At 37.3% G+C, this 20,983-nt stretch overlaps 1 protein-coding gene across 1 annotated transcript in view; it reads left to right on the top strand.

Moving 5' to 3' along the window:
- Positions 1-20,983, top strand: part of LOC309475586 (uncharacterized protein) — a 388,909-nt gene that overhangs the window by 292,299 nt on the left and 75,627 nt on the right. Inside the window, exons 81-88 of the mRNA XM_082138404.1 lie at positions 105-275; positions 488-661; positions 11,218-11,388; positions 12,265-12,435; positions 12,637-12,810; positions 13,664-13,834; positions 14,029-14,202; positions 18,987-19,157. Of these exons, the coding sequence (XP_081994530.1) occupies positions 105-275; positions 488-661; positions 11,218-11,388; positions 12,265-12,435; positions 12,637-12,810; positions 13,664-13,834; positions 14,029-14,202; positions 18,987-19,157 (1,377 nt within the window). The remainder of the gene's footprint in view (positions 1-104; positions 276-487; positions 662-11,217; positions 11,389-12,264; positions 12,436-12,636; positions 12,811-13,663; positions 13,835-14,028; positions 14,203-18,986; positions 19,158-20,983) is intronic.

Here is a 20,983-nt window from a genome sequence, read left to right on the forward strand (position 1 = left end):
ATATCTTAAATAAATCAGATGACCCAGATCAGTTCTCAGGAATCACCTAATAGTGGCATCAAGTATTTTGTGTTTGTAAATTCTCCTCCTGTTGTTCATTTTAGGCTGCGTAATTGTGGTCTAACAGAGGAAAGCTGTTCAGCTCTCGCTACAGTCCTGAGATCAAACTCCAGTCTGAAAGAGCTTGACATTAGCAACAATAATCTTCAGGATTCAGGAGTGAAGAAACTCCAGATCGCATTAGAAAATACAAACTGCTCACTGGAGAAACTCAGGTGAGTGGCCTTTATAATATTGTTCTCTTGTGTTCAGAGTTAAAATTACTGTAGTACACTAAAGAAAACGAAAAGACATGATTTTGTCACCAGATCAGACTTTCTCTGACCAGAAGAGAAAATAAAGTGTATTAGAGGTTTTATGAAATAAAACATGGTCACTAATATAAATATTATAAGAGATTTTGTTATTTCAAACCTCTTTTCTGTAGACTTTCAGACTGCAGAATCACAGAAGAAGGTTATAAAGCTCTGGCTTCAGCTCTGAGATCAAACCCTTCACACCTGATAGAGCTGGATCTCACAGGAAATGATCCTGGACAATCAGGAGTGAAGGAGCTCGATGATTTACTACAGGATCCAAACTGTCAACTGAAGACACTGAGGTGAGTGTTTTTTAAAATATTGTTCAATTGTCTTAAACCAATGTTAGCTTAACCTGTTAAGCTGCAACGCCACTTTTGAAAAATCCCCAGAAATGACATACCCAAACTGAAACAGATACAGTTCATGAACCCTTTGCACTAAAAGCACAAGTATGATCTCATTTGAAAGCTGACACCTGGTAGTTTATTGTAAATGTAGAATTAATTATTGTCATAATGAAAAAACATTTTTTAAATAGCTTCAAAGTTTTGTAAAGTTATTAGAAATTTGTTTTTATTAAACATATTCATGAAAATAAAATTGAAGTGGGCCCTGGAGCAATCTAGAAATGCACTGCAGCTAAAGCCATATGTGTGACCATGTTATATTTAAAATCTGAAAATGATAAGTCTAAAACTCTGTATTTAGTTAAATGTTTTTCAAGATCATGTCAAATTACTTTATTTTGGGCCTAGCTAGCATGTTAGCTTAGCACACCATCAATACACGACCATTTATGAGATTAAAACCATGTTTGTGCTACAAACGTACTTTATAACGCAAGTGGAGTGTTTTAAATAATCTTCTGTGATCTAATTTGGCTTCAGATAAAAAAAAAAATCAGACAGAAAATATATTTATAGAATTATGTACAATGATAAAGTCTATATCGATTAGCAATACATTATAAATATAATATATTATAAAAATACCTGGCATTGCTGGAAGAACACAGGCAAATCACATATCATTGCAATTATGTTTATTGTTTTCAAAACGTCTGTATCTGCATATTACAGCGATCTCTGTGTTAGCTTTGTGTGTAGCTGCTGCTATCAGTGACGTCCTTGAAGGTCACATGATTATGGCTCTTCTTCATGTTCCATATATGGAGTATTTTTGTGCATATAGCGCCCTCAGGCTATTGGTATGAATTGAAAACACAGCACATCTCAGTAAGAAGCGCTCATAATGATTACATCGACGCATTTGGGTATAAATTCAATAAATATTATTCCTGTCTATAGAAATATGATGTGAATCTATGAGAATATATCAATATTTCTCCAAGTCTGCACATTTTTGAGCTAAAAGTCCTGAGGAACGTTGTTTTGTATAGCACTGTCATGACAACAGCACGGAGTTTTTTTTTCTGAATGGACCAGCTGACGCTCATAATTCATATTAAAGGGATCGATGCATTTTTTCATTTCATAACTCCTGACACAAATTACCCACCCAGCACCAGACGTCATTAAGACGTTGTTTTTTGGGCTAAATCAAGTCGGCCCGTCATAGTCTTCATTTAGCCAAAAAATAGACGTTGAAATTTGGGCTTTGTTTGGTCCGTCTGATTTGGTCCAAATTTAGCCCAAAAATAGACGTTGAAATTTGGGCTTTGTTTGGTCCGTCTGATTTGGTCCAAATTTAGCCCAAACATAGACGTTGAAATTTGGGCTTTGTTTGGTCCGTCTGATTTGGTCCAAATTTAGCCCAAACATAGACGTTGAAATTTGGGCTTTGTTTGGTCCGTCTGATTTGGTCCAAATTTAGCCCAAACATAGACGTTGAAAATTGGGCTTTGTTTGGTCCGTCTGATTTGGTCCAAATTTAGCCCAAACATAGACGTTGAAAATTGGGCTTTGTTTGGTCCGTCTGATTTGGTCCAAATTTAGCCCAAACATAGACGTTGAAAATTGGGCTTTGTTTGGTCCGTCTGATTTGGTCCAATTTTTGCCCAAAAAATTACTGCAAATTTGGCTTTGTTTATTTAACCCAAGACGGCCGTCTGTTTTGGACCACATATAACCCTAATATAGCATAAATACAATTAAAGTCTATTGTTAGCAAGTAAAGAAATAGATTGTAGAAATAGTTTCAAAGTTACGTGTTGCACATCCCAGAAATACGTTATCTGTAAGCACCTATACGTTCGCAAACCATATAAATACCTATGATTTGGCATAAATCCAACAAAACGCGCTCCCTAGTTTATATCTCGTTGAAAACGCTTGTGCTGTTTTGAAAATTCAACAATTACTACATTAAATATGCCTATAATGCATCCATAAAAAACATCATTAGTTTAAACACCGTAGACCCCTTATCAATTCCTCGTGTTACATCTGTAAATTTTTGTAGCCTATATGAGAAAATATGTTCATAATTATATCATGTAGATTTTGCTGTTTTATTTCTACACCACGTTTACCATTTCTAAAGGTAGACCTGTATATTGGGCGACGCTAGGGAGGGACTAGCAGGTGCTTCAGCACCCCCAAGAAAGACCAATTAGCACCCCGATAGCACCCCCAAAAATGATTTCTGGAAGCAATTATATTCAGGCTGTATTCTATGGAAGCCCTGAACCGCATTTTGAAGAAAGAATAAAAACTCTTCTTGTTATTTCGAGATATTAAGTCGTTATTTAAAATCTCGTTATTTCGAAGGGGACATTCTAATCTGTATTAAGCCACATTAAGCGTTCTTATAATGGTTTTCTATGGGAGGAAAATGCTTAACGTGTAATTAAACGTTGCGTTCATATTCTGGGCTCATCTGATTTTTTGTACATAGCATAGCCTACTTTGTTATTATTTTAGTATCATAATGATTAATAAATGCACGCACAATTATCCGTGAACTTGATTTGAACAAATGCCTTTCAATTGTGTGTGCAAAATTCTGAATTAAATGCAATTTGTACAAATAGAGAGTCTGTAGGCCTAGCTACTATACTGTTATAGCCATTAAATAAGCACATTTAGTGTCATATTTGTTAAAATATTTTAATGTTTTTTTGTTTGTTTTTTCATATATGTTGATTTATGAAAAGTGAACAGCACGAGTAAGATAGGATGTGCAATATGAGACATAGGGCCCTATCTTGCACCCAGCGCAAGTGACTTTGTACACCGATGCATGTATCATTCCTATTTTGCACCCGCGCAAAGCGGACTTTTCCCTCCACAGAAGCACGTCGGTTAACTAAGAAATACACTTGCGCTCCCGGGGGCGGTTCAGCGCAAAGAGGAGGCGTGTTCCGGCGCAAACGGTCCTTCTTGCTATTTTGCAGGTTTAGAAAACAATTGCGCCACTAACCAGGAAAAAATAGTTTAAAGTCAGTGGCGCGTTGCGCATGTTATTCATATGCTATTTTAAGGGCGCATGCTTGGCCATAATCAATGTAGCGTGTGCACAACGCGCACTTTGATTCTCTCATCTACACAGAAGCAGCAGTTTTCATTTTTGCAAATCATACATTATTACGATAGATAGATAGATAGATAGATAGATAGATAGATAGATAGATAGATAGATAGATAGATAAACAATTTATTATAAAAGCATACATCTAGCTTACACATTTACCCTGGGTAATTTGGGTGGGTTTCTCCATTTCAATGTAACTTCTCTCTTTTACGGCCGTGACGAGAGCGTTGCTCTCCTTGGCTGTGAACCGCTCCTGGCGCGCGCCTGGCAAATCCGCCGTTACAATAGCAATCCGCTATGGAAAAAGCGCATCTGCTCTTAAAGGGAATGTGAGATGACGCTCTGATTGGTTTATTTCACGTTACGCCCAAACCACACCTATGAATAATGAAGCTACTTCAGACCAACCCATTTTAGATTTGCGCCTGGCGCAAGAGTCATTTATCCCGCCGGGAAAATAGCAACAGCGCCGAGACCCGCCCACAAAGTTACTTGCGCTTTGCGCTTTGACACTTGCGTTTCAGATCGTTAAAATAGGGCCCATGGAGCGGGTCAGACATGATTTTGACCACTTCATTACGTTTTGTTTTGTAGAAAACCTTTCTTTAAAGTGAATTTCGTTTTGTATAAATTGTATCTTAATTTTAATCAATTTTTCATCAACCAAAGAAGCAAATAGGCCTATAAAAGAGAATATATAATAATGGAGGCGCCCGCGCGGTCACTTGCATTGCACGTTAACTGGAGCGCATCTCATCCTAACTTAACGAAACTCAGTGTATGCCTCACACAGACATGAGAAATACATCAAATACACAAAGCTTGAAATGTCTTTAACAAAATAATTCAAAACGAAAAGAAAAAGGCTACTCTCTGATTATGTAATCCATTATGTGCATTTCTCTCTATAGGCGCGTTCACTACGGAGATCGTCAACTTCATCTTTGCAGCCTAATGCACTGGATTTACAAATGCACATCTTGCTTGTTGCACGCACACATATGTCGAAATAACAAGATATTATGTTGAAATAACATTATTTCTTTTTTCTGCTGAACACAAAAGATGATATTTTGAAAAATGTCTGTAACCAAACAGTTGATGGACCCCATTGACTTCCATAGTAGGAAAAAAAAAATACTATGGAAGTCAATGGGGTCCATCAACTGTTTGGTTACAGACATTTTTCAAAATATCTTCTTTTGTGTTCAGGAGAAAAAAGAAATTCTTACAGGTTTGAAACAACTTGAGGGTGAGTAAATGATGACAGAATTTTCATTTTTGGGTGAACTATCCCTTTAATAATAGCCTACATCTTTTAGAATATTTGATTGAATGCTGAATGTTGCGCTTGTTCAATTTAATAAAATTAAAACTTTAATTGTGATCATTAAATATTTAGTGGCCAAGTTTTGCGCAGATCTCCCTGTCAATGATCTAGCACCCCCTCAGCACATGCGTTAAAAATTCTCTGGCGCTGCCCATTGTAGCCTATTATATAGCCTATATAAATGACTTCAAAAACATTGTTTTACATTTTCAGTTCTTTCATATTTTCATTCCATTTACAGTTTGCGATGGCCACAGACCTACTATCCATTTAATAATATATCAAGTTTCAGGATATTTTTGCTGATTATCAAATAATTCACATTTTCACCCCATCAATCTAAATGTATGTAAATGCTGCGTGACTTCTACGTGTTTTAATGGTCGCGCGCACGCTGAACATTCAAGCCGCATTTGAACCGAACTGGAGCTGAGGGCGTTACCATGGAAACGAGACAGCAGCTCAACTGACAATCAGCGAAACTCCGTCTCTCACTGTTGTTTGAACTACTTTAAGGTAAGTTTAGTCCATATAATTACACAAATAGTACATACAAATGTTTCTGAGACTTTCTTTCATGTAAATCACTCGCTTCCATTGAATATTTACTTTATAGAAATGGTTTCGTGTCTTTGAAAAAGTCCGTTAGCATCTAGCTAACTAGAGGTAACGTGAGCTGTAAGTTTGGGCTTTTAATCACATCTTATGTGTAGATGAGATATTTTGATAGTTTTGTAATGGTTTTGCTGACAATTGGTCAATGGATGAATGGAAATAAGCTAATTTATTTAACCTAAAAGTACGCACTGTATGGTTAATTCATAGTTATCACGTGACGTCACACCATTACGCCCACCTGGAGGGCAAGATAAGACTGCCCAGTCATTTTTATCAGGTTTGTAGTTAGTATTAATGTAGTAAAACAGTGTTAAAAGATCAAATTCAATATATTCCTCTTATTCATGATGCATACTTTGTACAGGTAAGCAGATGAACACAGAACAAATTATAACAAAATAATATTGTTTGTCTTCTCCCCTTTACAGTATTGTTTGCCATCTAGTCCTGATCACAGAGTTTAGCTCCAAACCCAATTAAGCAGACCTGAGCAGCTGATCCAGGATCACCAGAAACTCTGCAGAACTTTGGTCTGGACACCAGTGTTGTAAGTTCAGAACATATTGCAGGAGATCTCAACATTGTCTCTCAAGGTCCACTTACATGCAGAGGTTTACTCCAACCTAGTCCAGCACACCTGAACAAGCTAATTAAGGTGCTAAACTCTGGGTGCATATCACTCAGGCCCTAGCTCAGTAGTCAGTGGTTAAGGGATGTCTTTATCACAAAATCCTTACAGTGCACTGAAACATTCGCTCCCTAAAAACTCACTATTGGCGCTTTTCCATTACCAGTACCAGCTCGACTCGACTCGCCTTGTCTCGTCTCGCTTTTCGCTCCGTTTTCCATTGCAGATATTACCTCCACAATTAATAGTACCTAGTCGTCATAGCGACGCCGCAGGAAACTGCCGTGACTTAATCTTCTACGCGAGACACACCCGCTACCCACACGCACAGGACAATGGAGGAAATCGTGTGTATGCTGTTTTTGTTTTTGCTGTTTTTTATTTAGGATACTCCGTCTGGCGCGTGGAATGATGACGCAGTGAATAGTGACGATTCTCTCTGACCAATCAGCAGTCTGCTGTGTTTTTTCACGTCACATTTTAGTATCGCCTCAGCTCGCTCAGAACCTCGCCGGAGGTGGTACGAAAAAAAGTACCTGGAAGCAGGTACAGGTACAACTTTTACACAGTGGAAAACCAAACAGAGCCGAGGCGAGCTGGTACTGTGTAGTGAAAAAGCGCCATATGTTATCAGAAGTTCTGAAGCATAAAACTTTATCACACGAGACAGTTCGCTACAAAATGACATGTGATAGCTGATTTTAAAACACAAACCAATATTATATTTCAGCATAAACATACGTCGCTAGACAGGTAATGTCTAATCAAGCAAACATTTACAATTTATCTATGACTGAAATCTTGCACAAATATGTAGAGGGAAACCTCAAGTGTATACTTCACATTTTGGACAACCATTGTTTTTTTACATTTACATTTTGGTTATTGTTCTCTTTCTCACTTTAGATGCTGGAGAAAAAACAGCCAGGCTAAAGCATTCAAAGTGGAAACTTCTGTCGTGGCTCAATAATCCAGGACTGGGATGGTGGAAGGAGCAGAAGATCAGAGATCAGGAAGAGATCTACTCGTGCCCCTGAGGAACTGATTTACCTAATGCGTCAAACATTACCAAACATTTTCATCACTCACCTTCATGTCGTTGCAAACCTGTAAGACTTTCGTTCATCTTTGAAACACAAATGTAGATCTTTTTAATGAAATCTGAGAACTTTCTGTCCCTCCATTTCACAGTTTATGCAACTACAACTTTCAAGCTTTAGAGACATTATAACAATAATCAATATGACTCCAGTGGTTTAACCTCAACTTTATGAAGTGAAGTGAATGCTTTGTGTGTGTGCAAAAAACCCATTGCATCTTTATTCACAAAATATACATCTTTGACACGTGTTGACGGAGCACCACGATTCATCAGTGTTGTGTTGGCGAGAGAGCCGGCCATCTCATGGTGCAACATGCGTCTGAGATACATCATTTGTGAATAAAGACGTAATTGTTTGCGCACACAAGACATCTGTTAAAAATATCTTCATTTGTGCTCTCCACAAAAGTCTTATGGGTTTGGAGCGACATGAGGGTAAGTAATTAATGACAGAATTTACATTTTTGTGTGAACTATCCCTTTAATGTTTTCTAATGTGGTTATAATTGGTCATTGTTCTGTTTTATAAACATTTTCAATATTTGAAAGATTTATTGTTTTGAAAAAATGTTTATACAGAAAAGATAGATTCATTTGATCAAAAGTCACAGTAACAACTTTTAAATTGTTTAAAAAAATAATGTTTCAAATAAATGTTGCTCTTTTGAAAGTTCTATTCAAAGAATACTGAAACCTGTATCATAGTTTCCACAAAAATATGAAGCCGTACAACTGATAATAATGATAAATGTTTCTTGAGAATCAAATCATCATTCTGAAGGATTCTGAAGGATCATGTGACACTGAAGACTGAAGTAATGATGCTGAAAATTCAGCTTTGCATCAGGAATAAATTACACACTTTATATATTTACATGTATATTTATGAAAAGTTATTTTTAATGTAGTAATATTTCACAATATAACTGTTTTTTAGGGTATGCTTGATCAAATGCAGGCTTAAGATGTGATCAGGAAAGTGTTTTTTATGTGAAAGATGTATTTGGTGTGTCAATAAATGGTTTGCTACTTATTTTGTGAATTTTCTTATTATGAATATTAAATATAATCATGAATTCACGGTTGAAATTAGGCCTGAAAAAGACGTCTTTTCAACTCACTTTACAACCTAATTTAGACGCGATTGGGACGTCATTTTATTGGCGTCTTTTCAACGACCTGAAAAAGACGGCTTTTCACCTTTCACTTTTCAACCAAATTTTAACGTTGTTTAGACGACTGGCAATGTCGTCTTTTCGACGTCTTTTCAACGAGTTTTTGCTGGGTGGGTAAGACATAACTGTCACTATAAGTTTCTCAGAATACAATAGTCGTCAAATACTGAAACTTGAGTCTTATATCTTTTTAATGATGTATAGTTTGTCAAAGTATAACATTTAATCTGATAGTAACTTTGAACTAAATAAATAAAAAAACGCTTCAGTGCGCCGACGCACTGGTGAGGGTTAACAGGTTAAACTGTCAAATATGTTTATAAAAGTTTTGCGCTTATTAACCCTCTGAGGTCGAGAAACGCGCCGACACGTTTTGCTGGATTTTTTTCACATAGCAGCAACATAAACTTAAATTACTCCATCATTTATGGTTATACAGAAAAAAGAAATATAAAACAATAATCTGTGATATTTCTACTTTTGTATGTGTCCACTTACAATCAAATCAAAACATTGTACTTTTGTAAAATAAAGAAAATAAACAGGGTGTGCGTTCTGCCTCTCCGTCGCGGTGAACTTTTTTTTCTTGAGCACGTCTATAAACTGAAACAAAACTCAGCGAATACTTCTCACACATTTATGAGCCATATACCTTTATACACATTTAAGTGTGTACTTTTAAATGATCGGATTCAAACTGAAAACAAATATTCTCTGTTTAAGTAATTTGTATAAAACCAACAGGATGTCCAGTATCTCAAACGCTTGCTAATTACTTTTTAATTCGACACGCCCACTCGCGCAAAAGAGATTCACATGCAAATCTCCACATGGAACGCGAACGCCCTCGTTACCTCAAACACAAAACACCAAAAAACTTCACAAGTCTCTGCTTTTCGTCGAGTTTGGAAGACACGTCTAATCTTACATTGGATTTACCTAAGAAGAAGAAGAACGCGATTTGAAGACAAGAAAGATGTAAGGTAAGAAATTCTTACTTATTAGTTTATGGTTTTGTTGCATAAACTTCACATTGCAGTTGAACTGTTGCTAGATATATGGTGAATATTATACTATTTAGACCCGTGTTTACTGTTAAATACTGTTTGTGGATATCTGCTCAAACATAGATATGTATAACCATAATGTTTAATATTTTGGAGCGCGATGGCGTTTGAATGTATCATATTTTGGAGCGCGCTGTGGGTTTGAATGTATTATATTTTGGAGCGCGCTGTGCGTTTGAATGTATCACATTTTGGAGCGCGATCGCGTTTGAAAGGAAAAATGCACCAAACATTAGGCTTTATGTTTTTACTATTATCTCATTTCATATCATCATAACGAATGGAAACATTTGAAGTAACATATGATAATCAATATATTTTTCTCTAGCGTAGTTGTTCTTGAAATCTTTTGGAAGATTTAATTTATTGTTATTATTATTTTATGCAGCACTGCGTAGCCTATGCCTACAAGGCACAACAAACCTGGTGTTCATTATATATTGTTGGAAACGTGTGTGTGTGTATTCTGTGAATTTTAAAAAGAAATTTTAACCAGAAAAATCTAAAATCTATTCCCAAAATCGTGCAGCCCTATAGTTTCTCTTGATATCAGTATGTTCACAGTTTTTTCTTTTTTTTTTTTCTTTCAGGGACCAGATGCAACTGAGTCCTGCTGACTTCAACATTTACATGAGTCTCTGTATATGAACATGGTAAAGTGAAAATCAAACACCTTGGAAATGAAAGGTATGTACAATGTTTTTAGGAATGGCACAAAGGTCTCTGTCTTTGGATCATTGTTTTCAATGTGCTCTTTTGTCATTTGTATTTTTGGATTGTGTTGTGTTGTAAATAAATCCAAACAATCTAAAAGCCATTCTTTTTTAAATCTCCTCATTCTTTGTGCAAGGTTGCTCTGAATGACAGGGCCTGATCGCTCCTAATAGGGCAGTTAGGGGAGTGTCTTTGTCTTTCTCAGGTGTTAAAGGCTTACATATTAATGAGATGATCACGCCTCTTCGCATATGGCTTTGTCACACAAAACACGTCTTAGAAATTTTAAATCAATATATTGTCTTATCTGAATGAGCAGTCAGGGTGATTTTCACATAGTTTTGGAGCAAATATTCTAGGCTACGTCATACAATTTTCAAAAGTCTTGTGAAGAAATAATCAGTATGGGTTTCATGGCCTTATTTCAGTGAGAATTTTTTTTTGTATTTTCACAAACCACGCATAAATGTCATTATCTCAAAACTACAAACTTTTACATACATGCTGCTGATATATTATTGTTGCAGAGTTTGTGCTGAATACAGTGTAATTAGACTTTAGCCATGAAAATGTCACTAGTAACAGAAAAAAACACAAATGTCAGAGCATGTCAGAACACCTCCAGGGCCCAGAAAACAGCTCAGACCTCAGAGGGTTAACAGCCCTTTCACAAGTTTGTGAAAATAAAATGTATGGCAGGTAATGTCAATGTATTTCCTCTTTCTCCAGGTTTTTGGGTCCTGATGCAGATGAAGCCTGTCAGTATGTTAGAGGAATTGTGGGTAAAAACCTGTTACTTCTGAGAGAGCTGAATCTGAGTGAACATGAACTAGGAGACACAGGAGTGAATCAGATCGCTGCTCTACTGTTGGATAAACACTGTAAACTCAACACACTCCAGTGAGTATTTTGTTCATTATTATTATTATTATTATTATTATTATTATACATAGACACCACAGTCAAACCAGTAAACATATATAAAAAGAAATAACAATGACAGTGTGGCAAGCATGATGAGGGTTGGAGAGAGCGGCACAAGGCCGGTGGCGTGATTACTGATGACGAGCAACATCTGCGCGACGCTCCGGTCTCGTATCTCTCACGGAGGAGCGGAGGCATAAAGGGGGAGCGACGACAGTAGAGGTACGAGACCAGTGCGTCGCACAAGTGTCGCTCATCAGTAATCACACCACCGGCCTCGTGCCGCTCTCTCCAACCCTCGTCGTCCTCGCCACACTGTCATTGTTATTTCTTTTTATATATGTTTACTGGTGTGCTTGATCATTATACAATCTGATCGCTGTAGGTACAAATGATTTATTGTACCTTTCTGTTCTAATTCTCTGTTGTAAAATTCTACCAGTTGACCTATTACTTCTCATACATTTATGATGGACAGGGTGAGTGGGGTCATTGAGGATTTGGTCAGTCTTTTTTAAGATAAGATCATTGTACATCTGAGCTGCCGACACCTGGTCAAGTCCGATGACCTTACTGGCCATCTTGATCATGCACTGCAGTCTCTTTTGGTCCTTAACATGCATGTTGCCACACACAGATAAGGCCAAAGGACAGAACACTCTGGAGGAGACTTTTATAAAACATTACAAGAATGTGTCTGTCTAATCTAAAATTATATAGTTTCCTAAGGAAGTACATCCGCTGGTGCATTTTCTTAGCTTTATTTAGTGCAAATTCATTAAAAGTTAGTTCAAGAATCAATTTCAAGTACATTGTATGTATAATTTCTCCCTCTCATGTTCATCATTTTAGGCTGTGTAATTGTGGTCTAACAGAGGAAAGCTGTTCAGCTCTCGCTACAGTCCTGAGATCAAACTCCAGTCTGAAAGAGCTTGACATGAGCAACAATAATCTGCAGGATTCAGGAGTGAAGAAACTCCAGAACGCATTAGAAAATACAAACTGCACACTGGAGAAACTCAGGTGAGTTTTATGAACCATTGTTTGGTTTTAATAACATTGTTCACTTTTATTCAAAGTTAAAATGACTGACCAGACCAGACCTTCTCTGACCAGAAGAGAAAATAAATAAAGTGTAATTAAAGGTTTTACGATGTAAAACACGTTCACCGATATTAATTTTAAAATAGATTTGTTTTTTTCCCCAAAAAATCTTTGCTGTAGACTTTCATACTGCAGTATCACAGAAGAAGGTTATAAAGCTCTGGCTTCAGCTCTGAGATCAAACCCTTCACACCTGATAGAGCTGGATCTCACAGGAAATGATCCTGGACAATCAGGAGTGAAGGAGCTCAATGATTTACTACAGGATCCAAACTGTCATCTGAAGACACTGAGGTGGGACGTGATGAAATAATACAAATAAATAATATGCATGTGAATTATTTTATGTCGCCCTTTGTCACAACGTGAAGGCTGAGGTTGTTTTCGACCAGTGGGGATTTCTTTAAGACTGCAAGGGAAGTTTTGCTTCCCTATAATTTCAAAAAATGAATGGTCAAATATACCCTGGTAATCCAGAGTTCTCACGAGAGCACAAGTTCTCTGAGAGAGCTGAATCTGAGTGAACATGAACTAGGAGACACAGGAGTGAATCAGATCGCTGCTCTAGCCTCGTGCCGCGCTCTCCAACTCTCGTCGTCCTCGCCACACTGTCATTGTTATTTATTTTTATATATGCTTACTGGTGTGCTTGATCATTATACAATCTGATCGCTGTAGGTACAAATTATTTATTGTACCTTTCTGTTCTAATTCTCTGTTATAAAATTCTACCAGTTGACCTATTACTTCTCATACATTTATGATGGAGAGGGTGAGTGGGGTCATTGAGGATTTGGTCAGTCTTTTTTAAGATAAGATCATTGTACATCTGAGCTGCCGACACCTGGTCAAGTCCGATGATCTTACTGGCCATCTTGATCATGCACTGCAGTCTCTTTTGGTCCTTAACATGCATGTTGCCACACATACAGATAAGGCCAAAGGACAGAACACTCTGGAGGAGACTTTTATAAAACATTACAAGAATGTGTCTGTCTAATCTAAAATTATATAGTTTCCTAAGGAAGTACATCCGCTGGTGCATTTTCTTAGCTTTATTTAGTGCACATTCATTAAAAGTTAGTTCAAGAATCAATTTCAAGTACATTGTATGTATAATTTCTCCCTCTCATGTTCATCATTTTAGGCTGTGTAATTGTGGTCTAACAGAGGAAAGCTGTTCAGCTCTCGCTACAGTCCTGAGATCAAACTCCAGTCTGAAAGAGCTTGACATTAGCAACAATAATCTTCAGGATTCAGGAGTGAAGAAACTCCAGAACGCATTAGAAAATACAAAATGCACACTGGAGAGACTCAGGTGAGATTAATGAACCATTGTTTGGTTTTAATAATATTGTTCACTTTTATTCAAAGTTAAAATGACTGACCAGACCAGACCTTCTCTGACCAGAAGAGAAAATAAATAAAGTGTAATTAAAGGTTTTACGATGTAAAACACGTTCACCGATATTAATTTTATAATTAGTTTTTTCCCAAAAATCTTTGCTGTAGACTTTCATACTGCGGTATCACAGAAGAAGGTTATAAAGCTCTGGCTTCAGCTCTGAGATCAAACCCTTCACACCTGATAGAGCTGGATCTCAGAGGAAATGATCCTGGACAATCAGGAGTGAAGGAGCTCGATGATTTACTACAGGATCCAAACTGTCAACTGAAGACACTGAGGTGGGACGTGATGAAATAATACAAATAAATAATATGCATGTGAATTATTTTATGTCGCCCTTTGTCACAACGTGAAGGCTGAGGTTGTTTTTGACCAGTGGGGATTTCTTTAAGACTGCAAGGGAAGTTTGGCTTCCCCTATAATTTCAAAAAATTAATGGTCAAATATACCCTGGTTATCCAGAGTTCTCGCGAGAGCACAAGTTGAATTTGCTCAGCGAGTTACTCTGGTGTCGAGTAATGATGCTCATTAAATATGCCCCTCGATCTGAGCTGCACCAATCACATCGGGTTATCTGATATAGGCGGGCCAGAGGCGAGCTAAACAGATGACGACAGCGCTGTGACGTCGAAGTCGTTAGTAAACATTGCAAGATGGCTATAGATGAATACCAGTTGTTTGAAACTTTGGCCGCTACAATGAACGAGTTAGACTTGGCTTTTTATCTAAAACAGGAACAGAAGACGCCGCTCGAATCGTTCCATTGCAAGAAGGACGTTTTTGCTGTTTTGCCGACCGGATACAGTAAGAGTATAATCTACCAGTTAGCTCCGCTGGTAGCTAAGCGTATTGGGTTTATTGTTGTGATTGGTCGTAGTGTTATCCAGTTGCGTGCAGTGAGATTTTCAAATGCATGCTTGGTGCCGCCCCTCGAGCTGGCCGATTTACATTAGTCGACGCCAGACCATTAATCTTTTAGATTTAGGTCTGGATTTCCAGGCAGGTCAAATATGTACCATTGTGTAAACATTTTATTGACAAAAAATGCGTTAGAAAACCCTCATCTCAAAGACGAGTTTGTTCAGAATCAGTTGCATATAGCAGGTCGGCTGACTCGATTTCCATCTCTTACAATCACGTAGCGTCAGTGCATTTCCCTGTTGAAGCCCAGCATCCATTGACTTCAATGGTGCTGCTTTGAACAGTTTTTTTCAGTGCTTCGAAACTAGATGGTCATTGGATAAACGCTGTGATTATGTCCCGCCCACGGACGCTCAGCGTCTCTGGGGGTGAATGATGAGTGGGCTGGCCTGGACTCTAGGCTTCTGCGTGATGATTGGAGGGTCTGTCGAAAGGCTGCATCTCCTTTTGATTGACAGCGATTTTATAAAATAAAAAGTCGCTGATGCTGAAGCTATTCGAGCTCAGTCCCATCACGGATTTTGCAAGTGTAGTTGAAAGACAAACTGCTGCTACCTATTTCTTGGTATTTGCTTGTCGAAATTGCTAGCCAATTTTCATAATACATTTCACACAATTATACATTTATACCTTTATTATATTATTACTTATTATATTTGTTTTATATTATTATTAGTAATAATTAAAAAAATAATTATTAAAATAATTTAAAAATATTATTATTAGTAGTATTATTATATTTTATTTTATTATTATTTATACTTTTATTATATTATTACATTTATACAATCATACCTAACTCTGCTGGCCATTGAGAGGACACTGGTCAAGTCACTGGAAAAGACACCTAGTTGGTACAACAGGGTCACAGAGCATTTTCTTGAAAAGGAACATAGAGCAGAATTACGTATAAATAAATGGACAATTTTTATGATGTAGGACGAAAATGAGCTTCCCCTCTTTGAAAGATTAGCAGCCGCCACTGTTTTCGACAGATGTTTAACAGCAACCCCGTACACTAACATCATACACCAACACGATGGAACACTTGTGCCTGCTTGTCGGTAAAGAGAAGGGTTTGTATCTTGAATTTCCTTGATCGGATGGCTTATGATCATAAAGAGAAACCCATTAAACCTTGCGATGATAACATCCTTCCATCTCTTCATGTGGATGACAGAACAGGAAGTGACATACAAAAGCAGAATGGGAATAAAATAAAATATAATTGGGTTAATTGTACCTCACTTCCTGTTCCACTTAAATCTTTAAGAAAAAATAAATCTTATTCAGATAAAAACTGTTGAGTGTAGAAATCACAAGCATTATAAAATTGTCAAAATATAAAAATATATATAAATTCGACTAATCAAAAGTTACTAAAATAAATAAGTGTGCAAGTACACAGGCATGTTCTATTGTAGTGGTTCTCAACCATAGAATAACGATCTAATAGATCTCATAGTTATTCATAGAATTACAATTACAATTTACTCACGACATGCTAGCTGGCTAACAAAGGATTCCATTCATTATGCTAAGCTAAGCTAGTGGCGGCGTTGCTAAACTAAAACAATGCATACACTGAGACAAAAATGCGTTTGCCCACCTACAGTATCTAAATGTAGGAAAGACGGTGAATAAGCCCTATTTAAAAAAACGGTGGAGTGTTCCTTTAATGTGACATGTAAGCTATATGTATCTTTATTTTGGCAACGACTCTATTATTTTTCCAGTTATAGACCAGCGCTCAAGCACTGACTAGAATCCAGCGCTGACAAGAATCAGCATTCACGTGCTCAAAAATGTGTTTCGCGCTGACAGCAATCCGGTGGTGGCTATAATCACTCCTTCAAACTATCTGTTCCGGCTTATATTTTGACAAATATTTTAATACACGCAACAGAGGAATGGAAAAAGTATTGACTTAAGAACCACTTATAATTTCAAATATTTTCAATAAATCATGTTCCCATTCACTCTGGCGACAAATTTTAAAATTAATTAAACTAAATTATATTTAAAAGGTAAAACTTTTACATTTTTAGCTGCTGTTAATTAAATTTTGAATGTCAAACGTGTAAACGTTGCATTTTTTTTTGCTGCTCCTGGCTGATTGGCTGCTATTTGCGATAAGCCACAAAAGTTGCCATTGCATTGTAACCGTTGCATTTCGTTAACACTGATATACACTGATGTATAGACTAATTTCTACTTCAGATGACTTCGTTTGCTTTCTGGGAAACTATGATAATAAACTGGATAATGGATAGGGGGCACTGGCCCAAAAAAGGTTGTGAACCATTGATCTAGTGGAAATAAACATTATAGACAGAAAGCTTTGAGGGAATACTCAAGTAACTCAGCATAATCGTATTAACATTCAGGGGGTAAGTATTTTGTACATGTTAAAGGACAAGTTCGGTATTTTACACTTAAAGCCCTGTTTTCAGATAGTTTCTGATGAAATACAATGGTTAAGATTGAACTTTGGACAAATGCTGCTGTCCCGAGAATTTTAGGTTTTTGTGTTAGCACCCCCCCACCTTAACAATGGCTGCATAGGTGCACTGGAATAATCCTTCCTAAAACGCATTAAACTTTCGTTTACAAAGACGTGAAACTCACAGAGTGGTCAGGGGTGTTCACTGATATGCTCACACAAAAATCGCTGCAAAAGATGCTTTCCAACAGGTTTTATCGTAGTTTTTGTCCAACTCCATTGACTTGTATAGGACGTGCTGTGAGACCGCAGCACCTTTACGGTATTACTCCGCCGCTTCTTCTTCTGCTTCTTCTGTGTATTCAATGAAATGCCCGTGGTTTGCTTGCAATTGGCAAAGGTGCATTATCACCACCAACTGGGCTGGAGAGTCTATTATTCAAGCTCTCAATGGAAGAATGTACGGGTGTGAGGCGTTTGGAAAAATAGGTCCACAGTTTTACAACGAATGGTAAAACACCTGTTTGAAAGCATCTTTTGCTGCGATTTTTGTGTGAGCATATCAGTGAACACCCCTGACCACTCGGTGAGTTTCACGTCTTTGTAAACGAACGATTTTTCCAGTGCACCTATGCAACCGTTGTATAGGTGGGGGGTGCTACCACAAAAACCTAAAATTCTCGGGACAGTAGCATTTGTCCAAATTTCAATCTTAACCATTGTATTTCATCAGAAACTATCTGAAAACAGGGCTTTAAGTGTAAAATACCGAACTTGTCCTTTAAGCATGTGCAGTTAAAGCACTCTTATAAAACTTAACTCTTCAATCAGCTTCAAGTAGTAACACTGTTCTGTGTATGGGTCTTTCTAGGTAGACTGACTTGTGTGTGCACCCTTGTTATCTAGCCTTGCATCACTAACAAGAATTTTAAGTTGTCTCACCCCCTATCATCAGTTCCTAGGTAGACGTCACCCACTTTGGCTAGCTTCCAAGCTGTGCCAAGTCATCTTTTAACATAATAATATCATATCATCATCATATCATAATTTCTCCTGCGGCTATTACACTTAGTTCTCAGCTGCCTTACTCCACCTGGTCCAAAACTCATTTGCCAGAAACTGAACTCTCTTCCATCTTTTCTTAAGATAGAGATCCTCCCTTACAAACTCGCCAGTAGGTGGTGCATTGATAGTGGACTTGTTTATGTTTTGGAATCAATGGTGGAATCAAACACAGATCATGTTTCCTATTAGTGGATGAACAATCCAGCGCTTGGTGAATTTTGCTCCATAACGATAGTAAGACAATAAGTGAAGTCACTATGAATGCTTAGCTGTCACAAGCTAGTCCCTGTTCTAAATTTCTCATCTCCTGCTTAAAAGCTAGAAAGATCTTGAAACACTCATTTCACTGTCCATTTTTGAGAATCATGATCTAGTGATTATATGCCCTTGTGTTCTTTGGGATGTCTCTGTCTTCCTTTTTTGTAATATGTAGTAACGCTGATTTTCTTTGATTTAATTGTGACTTTGTTTTCAAAAAAATTACTTATTTTTATATTTAACATAATTTTTATTTTATTTTTTTAAGTTAAAAGTAACTAGAACTTGTTATTACAAACAATGTTTGATAATCTTAACATGTTTTGTAATGCAGTGCTAACTGTATTGGATCCTGCTTTAAATCCCCTTCTGCAGGTTTTTGGGTCCTGCTGCAGATGAAGCCTGTCAGTATGTGATTGGAATTGAGGGTAAAAACCCGTTTCTCCTGAGAGAGCTGAATCTGAGTTTACATGAACTAGGAGACACAGGAGTGAATCAGATCGCTGCTCTGCTGCAGGATAAACACTGTCAACTCAACACATTCAAGTGAGTATCTTACATAGTTTAACAGGTCACATGACTACTTGTAATTATGATACAGTAGTTAGGCCCCGAGCAACATTTAATCATGAGAAAGAGCTCATTCAATCCAATCACTGCACTGCACACATGAGATCGCATTACAGTGGAGAATTAAAAAAACAGCGGTGCACTCGTGAGAGCACTCACTCACTCGTGGAAGCACAACGATTAGTTTAACAACCCTTACCACGTGGGTCATACAAGAGGTCCTCGCTGCAGCCTGTAGCACGATGACGCAGCTGGATGATCCAATACGTACTGGACGCGCATGCGCAGTGGTGTGTTTTGGTCTGTACAAAAAAAAAACTGAATTTAAGTTAAATATAAATGATCACTTGAGTGACAACTGCGTGATCTGACTGCTGTGATCAGTTTGTATATTAAACTCTTTTATTTTATTTTTTTAATGTAGCCTACTCATGACATGATGTACGTACGAACATAAAACTCCGTCGACTCCGTCGCTATAGAAACAAAGTCGCTAAAATGCAATCATGCAATGAGCTTCTCTACTACTTATTGTGAAATTGATTTCTTTGTATTTGCTATTAGTATTATCCATACTGCAAAATCCTTATGTTTTTATTCAACTATGTGTGTGCCTAATGAAAAATACGGGACAAATCCCGTCCCTTATTGATTTGATACTGGACACATCATCTTACTTGTAAGTACGGGACGATTCCGTATTTTAAGGGATGGGTGGCAAGAGGAACCTTATGTACAGATCACTGTGGACAAATTTGTATAGCCATAAACCCTCTGGAGTCTGAGCGTTTTTTTGGGCCCTGGGGGTGTTCTGACATGCTCTGACATTTGTGCTTTTTTCAGTTGCTTATAAACATATTAATGGCAAAGGTGTAAATTCACTCTATATAGCACAAACAGGACTACAATAATATGTGAGCCACATGTATGTACATGTTTTCATTTTTGAGAGAATAATGTTTATGCGTGGTTATCGAAAAAACTAAAAATTACAGTTTTTGAAATAAGGCCACAAAACACATACTAAATATGTGGCAATAAGACTTTTGACTAATGGATGTCGTCGCCTATAGTTTTTTCTTCAAAATTATGTGAAAATAGTCTTGCTCTATCGTTCACATAAAACCATACATTGATTTAAATTGATGTAAAACAGGTTTTGCTTGGAAAGCCAATATGCGAGGGGGCGTGAACGAGGAGTGGTTTACACCTTAGAATACACCCACTCTGCATAATGATGAGCCATTCACTCAGGTGTGACACTGACTGAGCCACAATGCAAGGACAAAAGATATATTTAGAAGAAGACTTATATTGACCATTTAAGATTTTGCTTACATCTATCTTGTAAATATGTTTTGCTATTTTATTAAAACGGTTACAATTACAACAAGAACTAGAATGTACATTTCCTGAAGAAAATGTGAAGTGGTGCTTGCAGTGGCAAAACTCACCACTCGGTTGCTAGGATTTTGTACATGATTGCATACGAGACAACAACCATGTCTGTACGATGTTGTGGAGCTGAAATATGGCTTCTATATGTTGCAATATGGTTGCTAGGTAGCTCTAAACGGTTGCTATGGTGTGGTTACACAGTTACCATGATGATATTTACAGACTGGTTTCCCAACCAAAACAAACAAACAAACCCCCATGTCTATACGATGTTCTGGTGCTGAGATATAGCTCATTCATGTGTTTGTACGGTTGCTAGGGTACTCCAAATGGTTGCTACGGTTTGTTTATACAGTTTATGGGGTAATATATAAAGAGTATTTGCAAGTCTGGGTCAAAAAATG

This window comes from Leuciscus leuciscus, assembly GCF_965113295.1.
Source record: "Leuciscus leuciscus genome assembly, chromosome: 15".
Taxonomy (NCBI): Eukaryota; Metazoa; Chordata; class Actinopteri; order Cypriniformes; family Leuciscidae; genus Leuciscus; species Leuciscus leuciscus.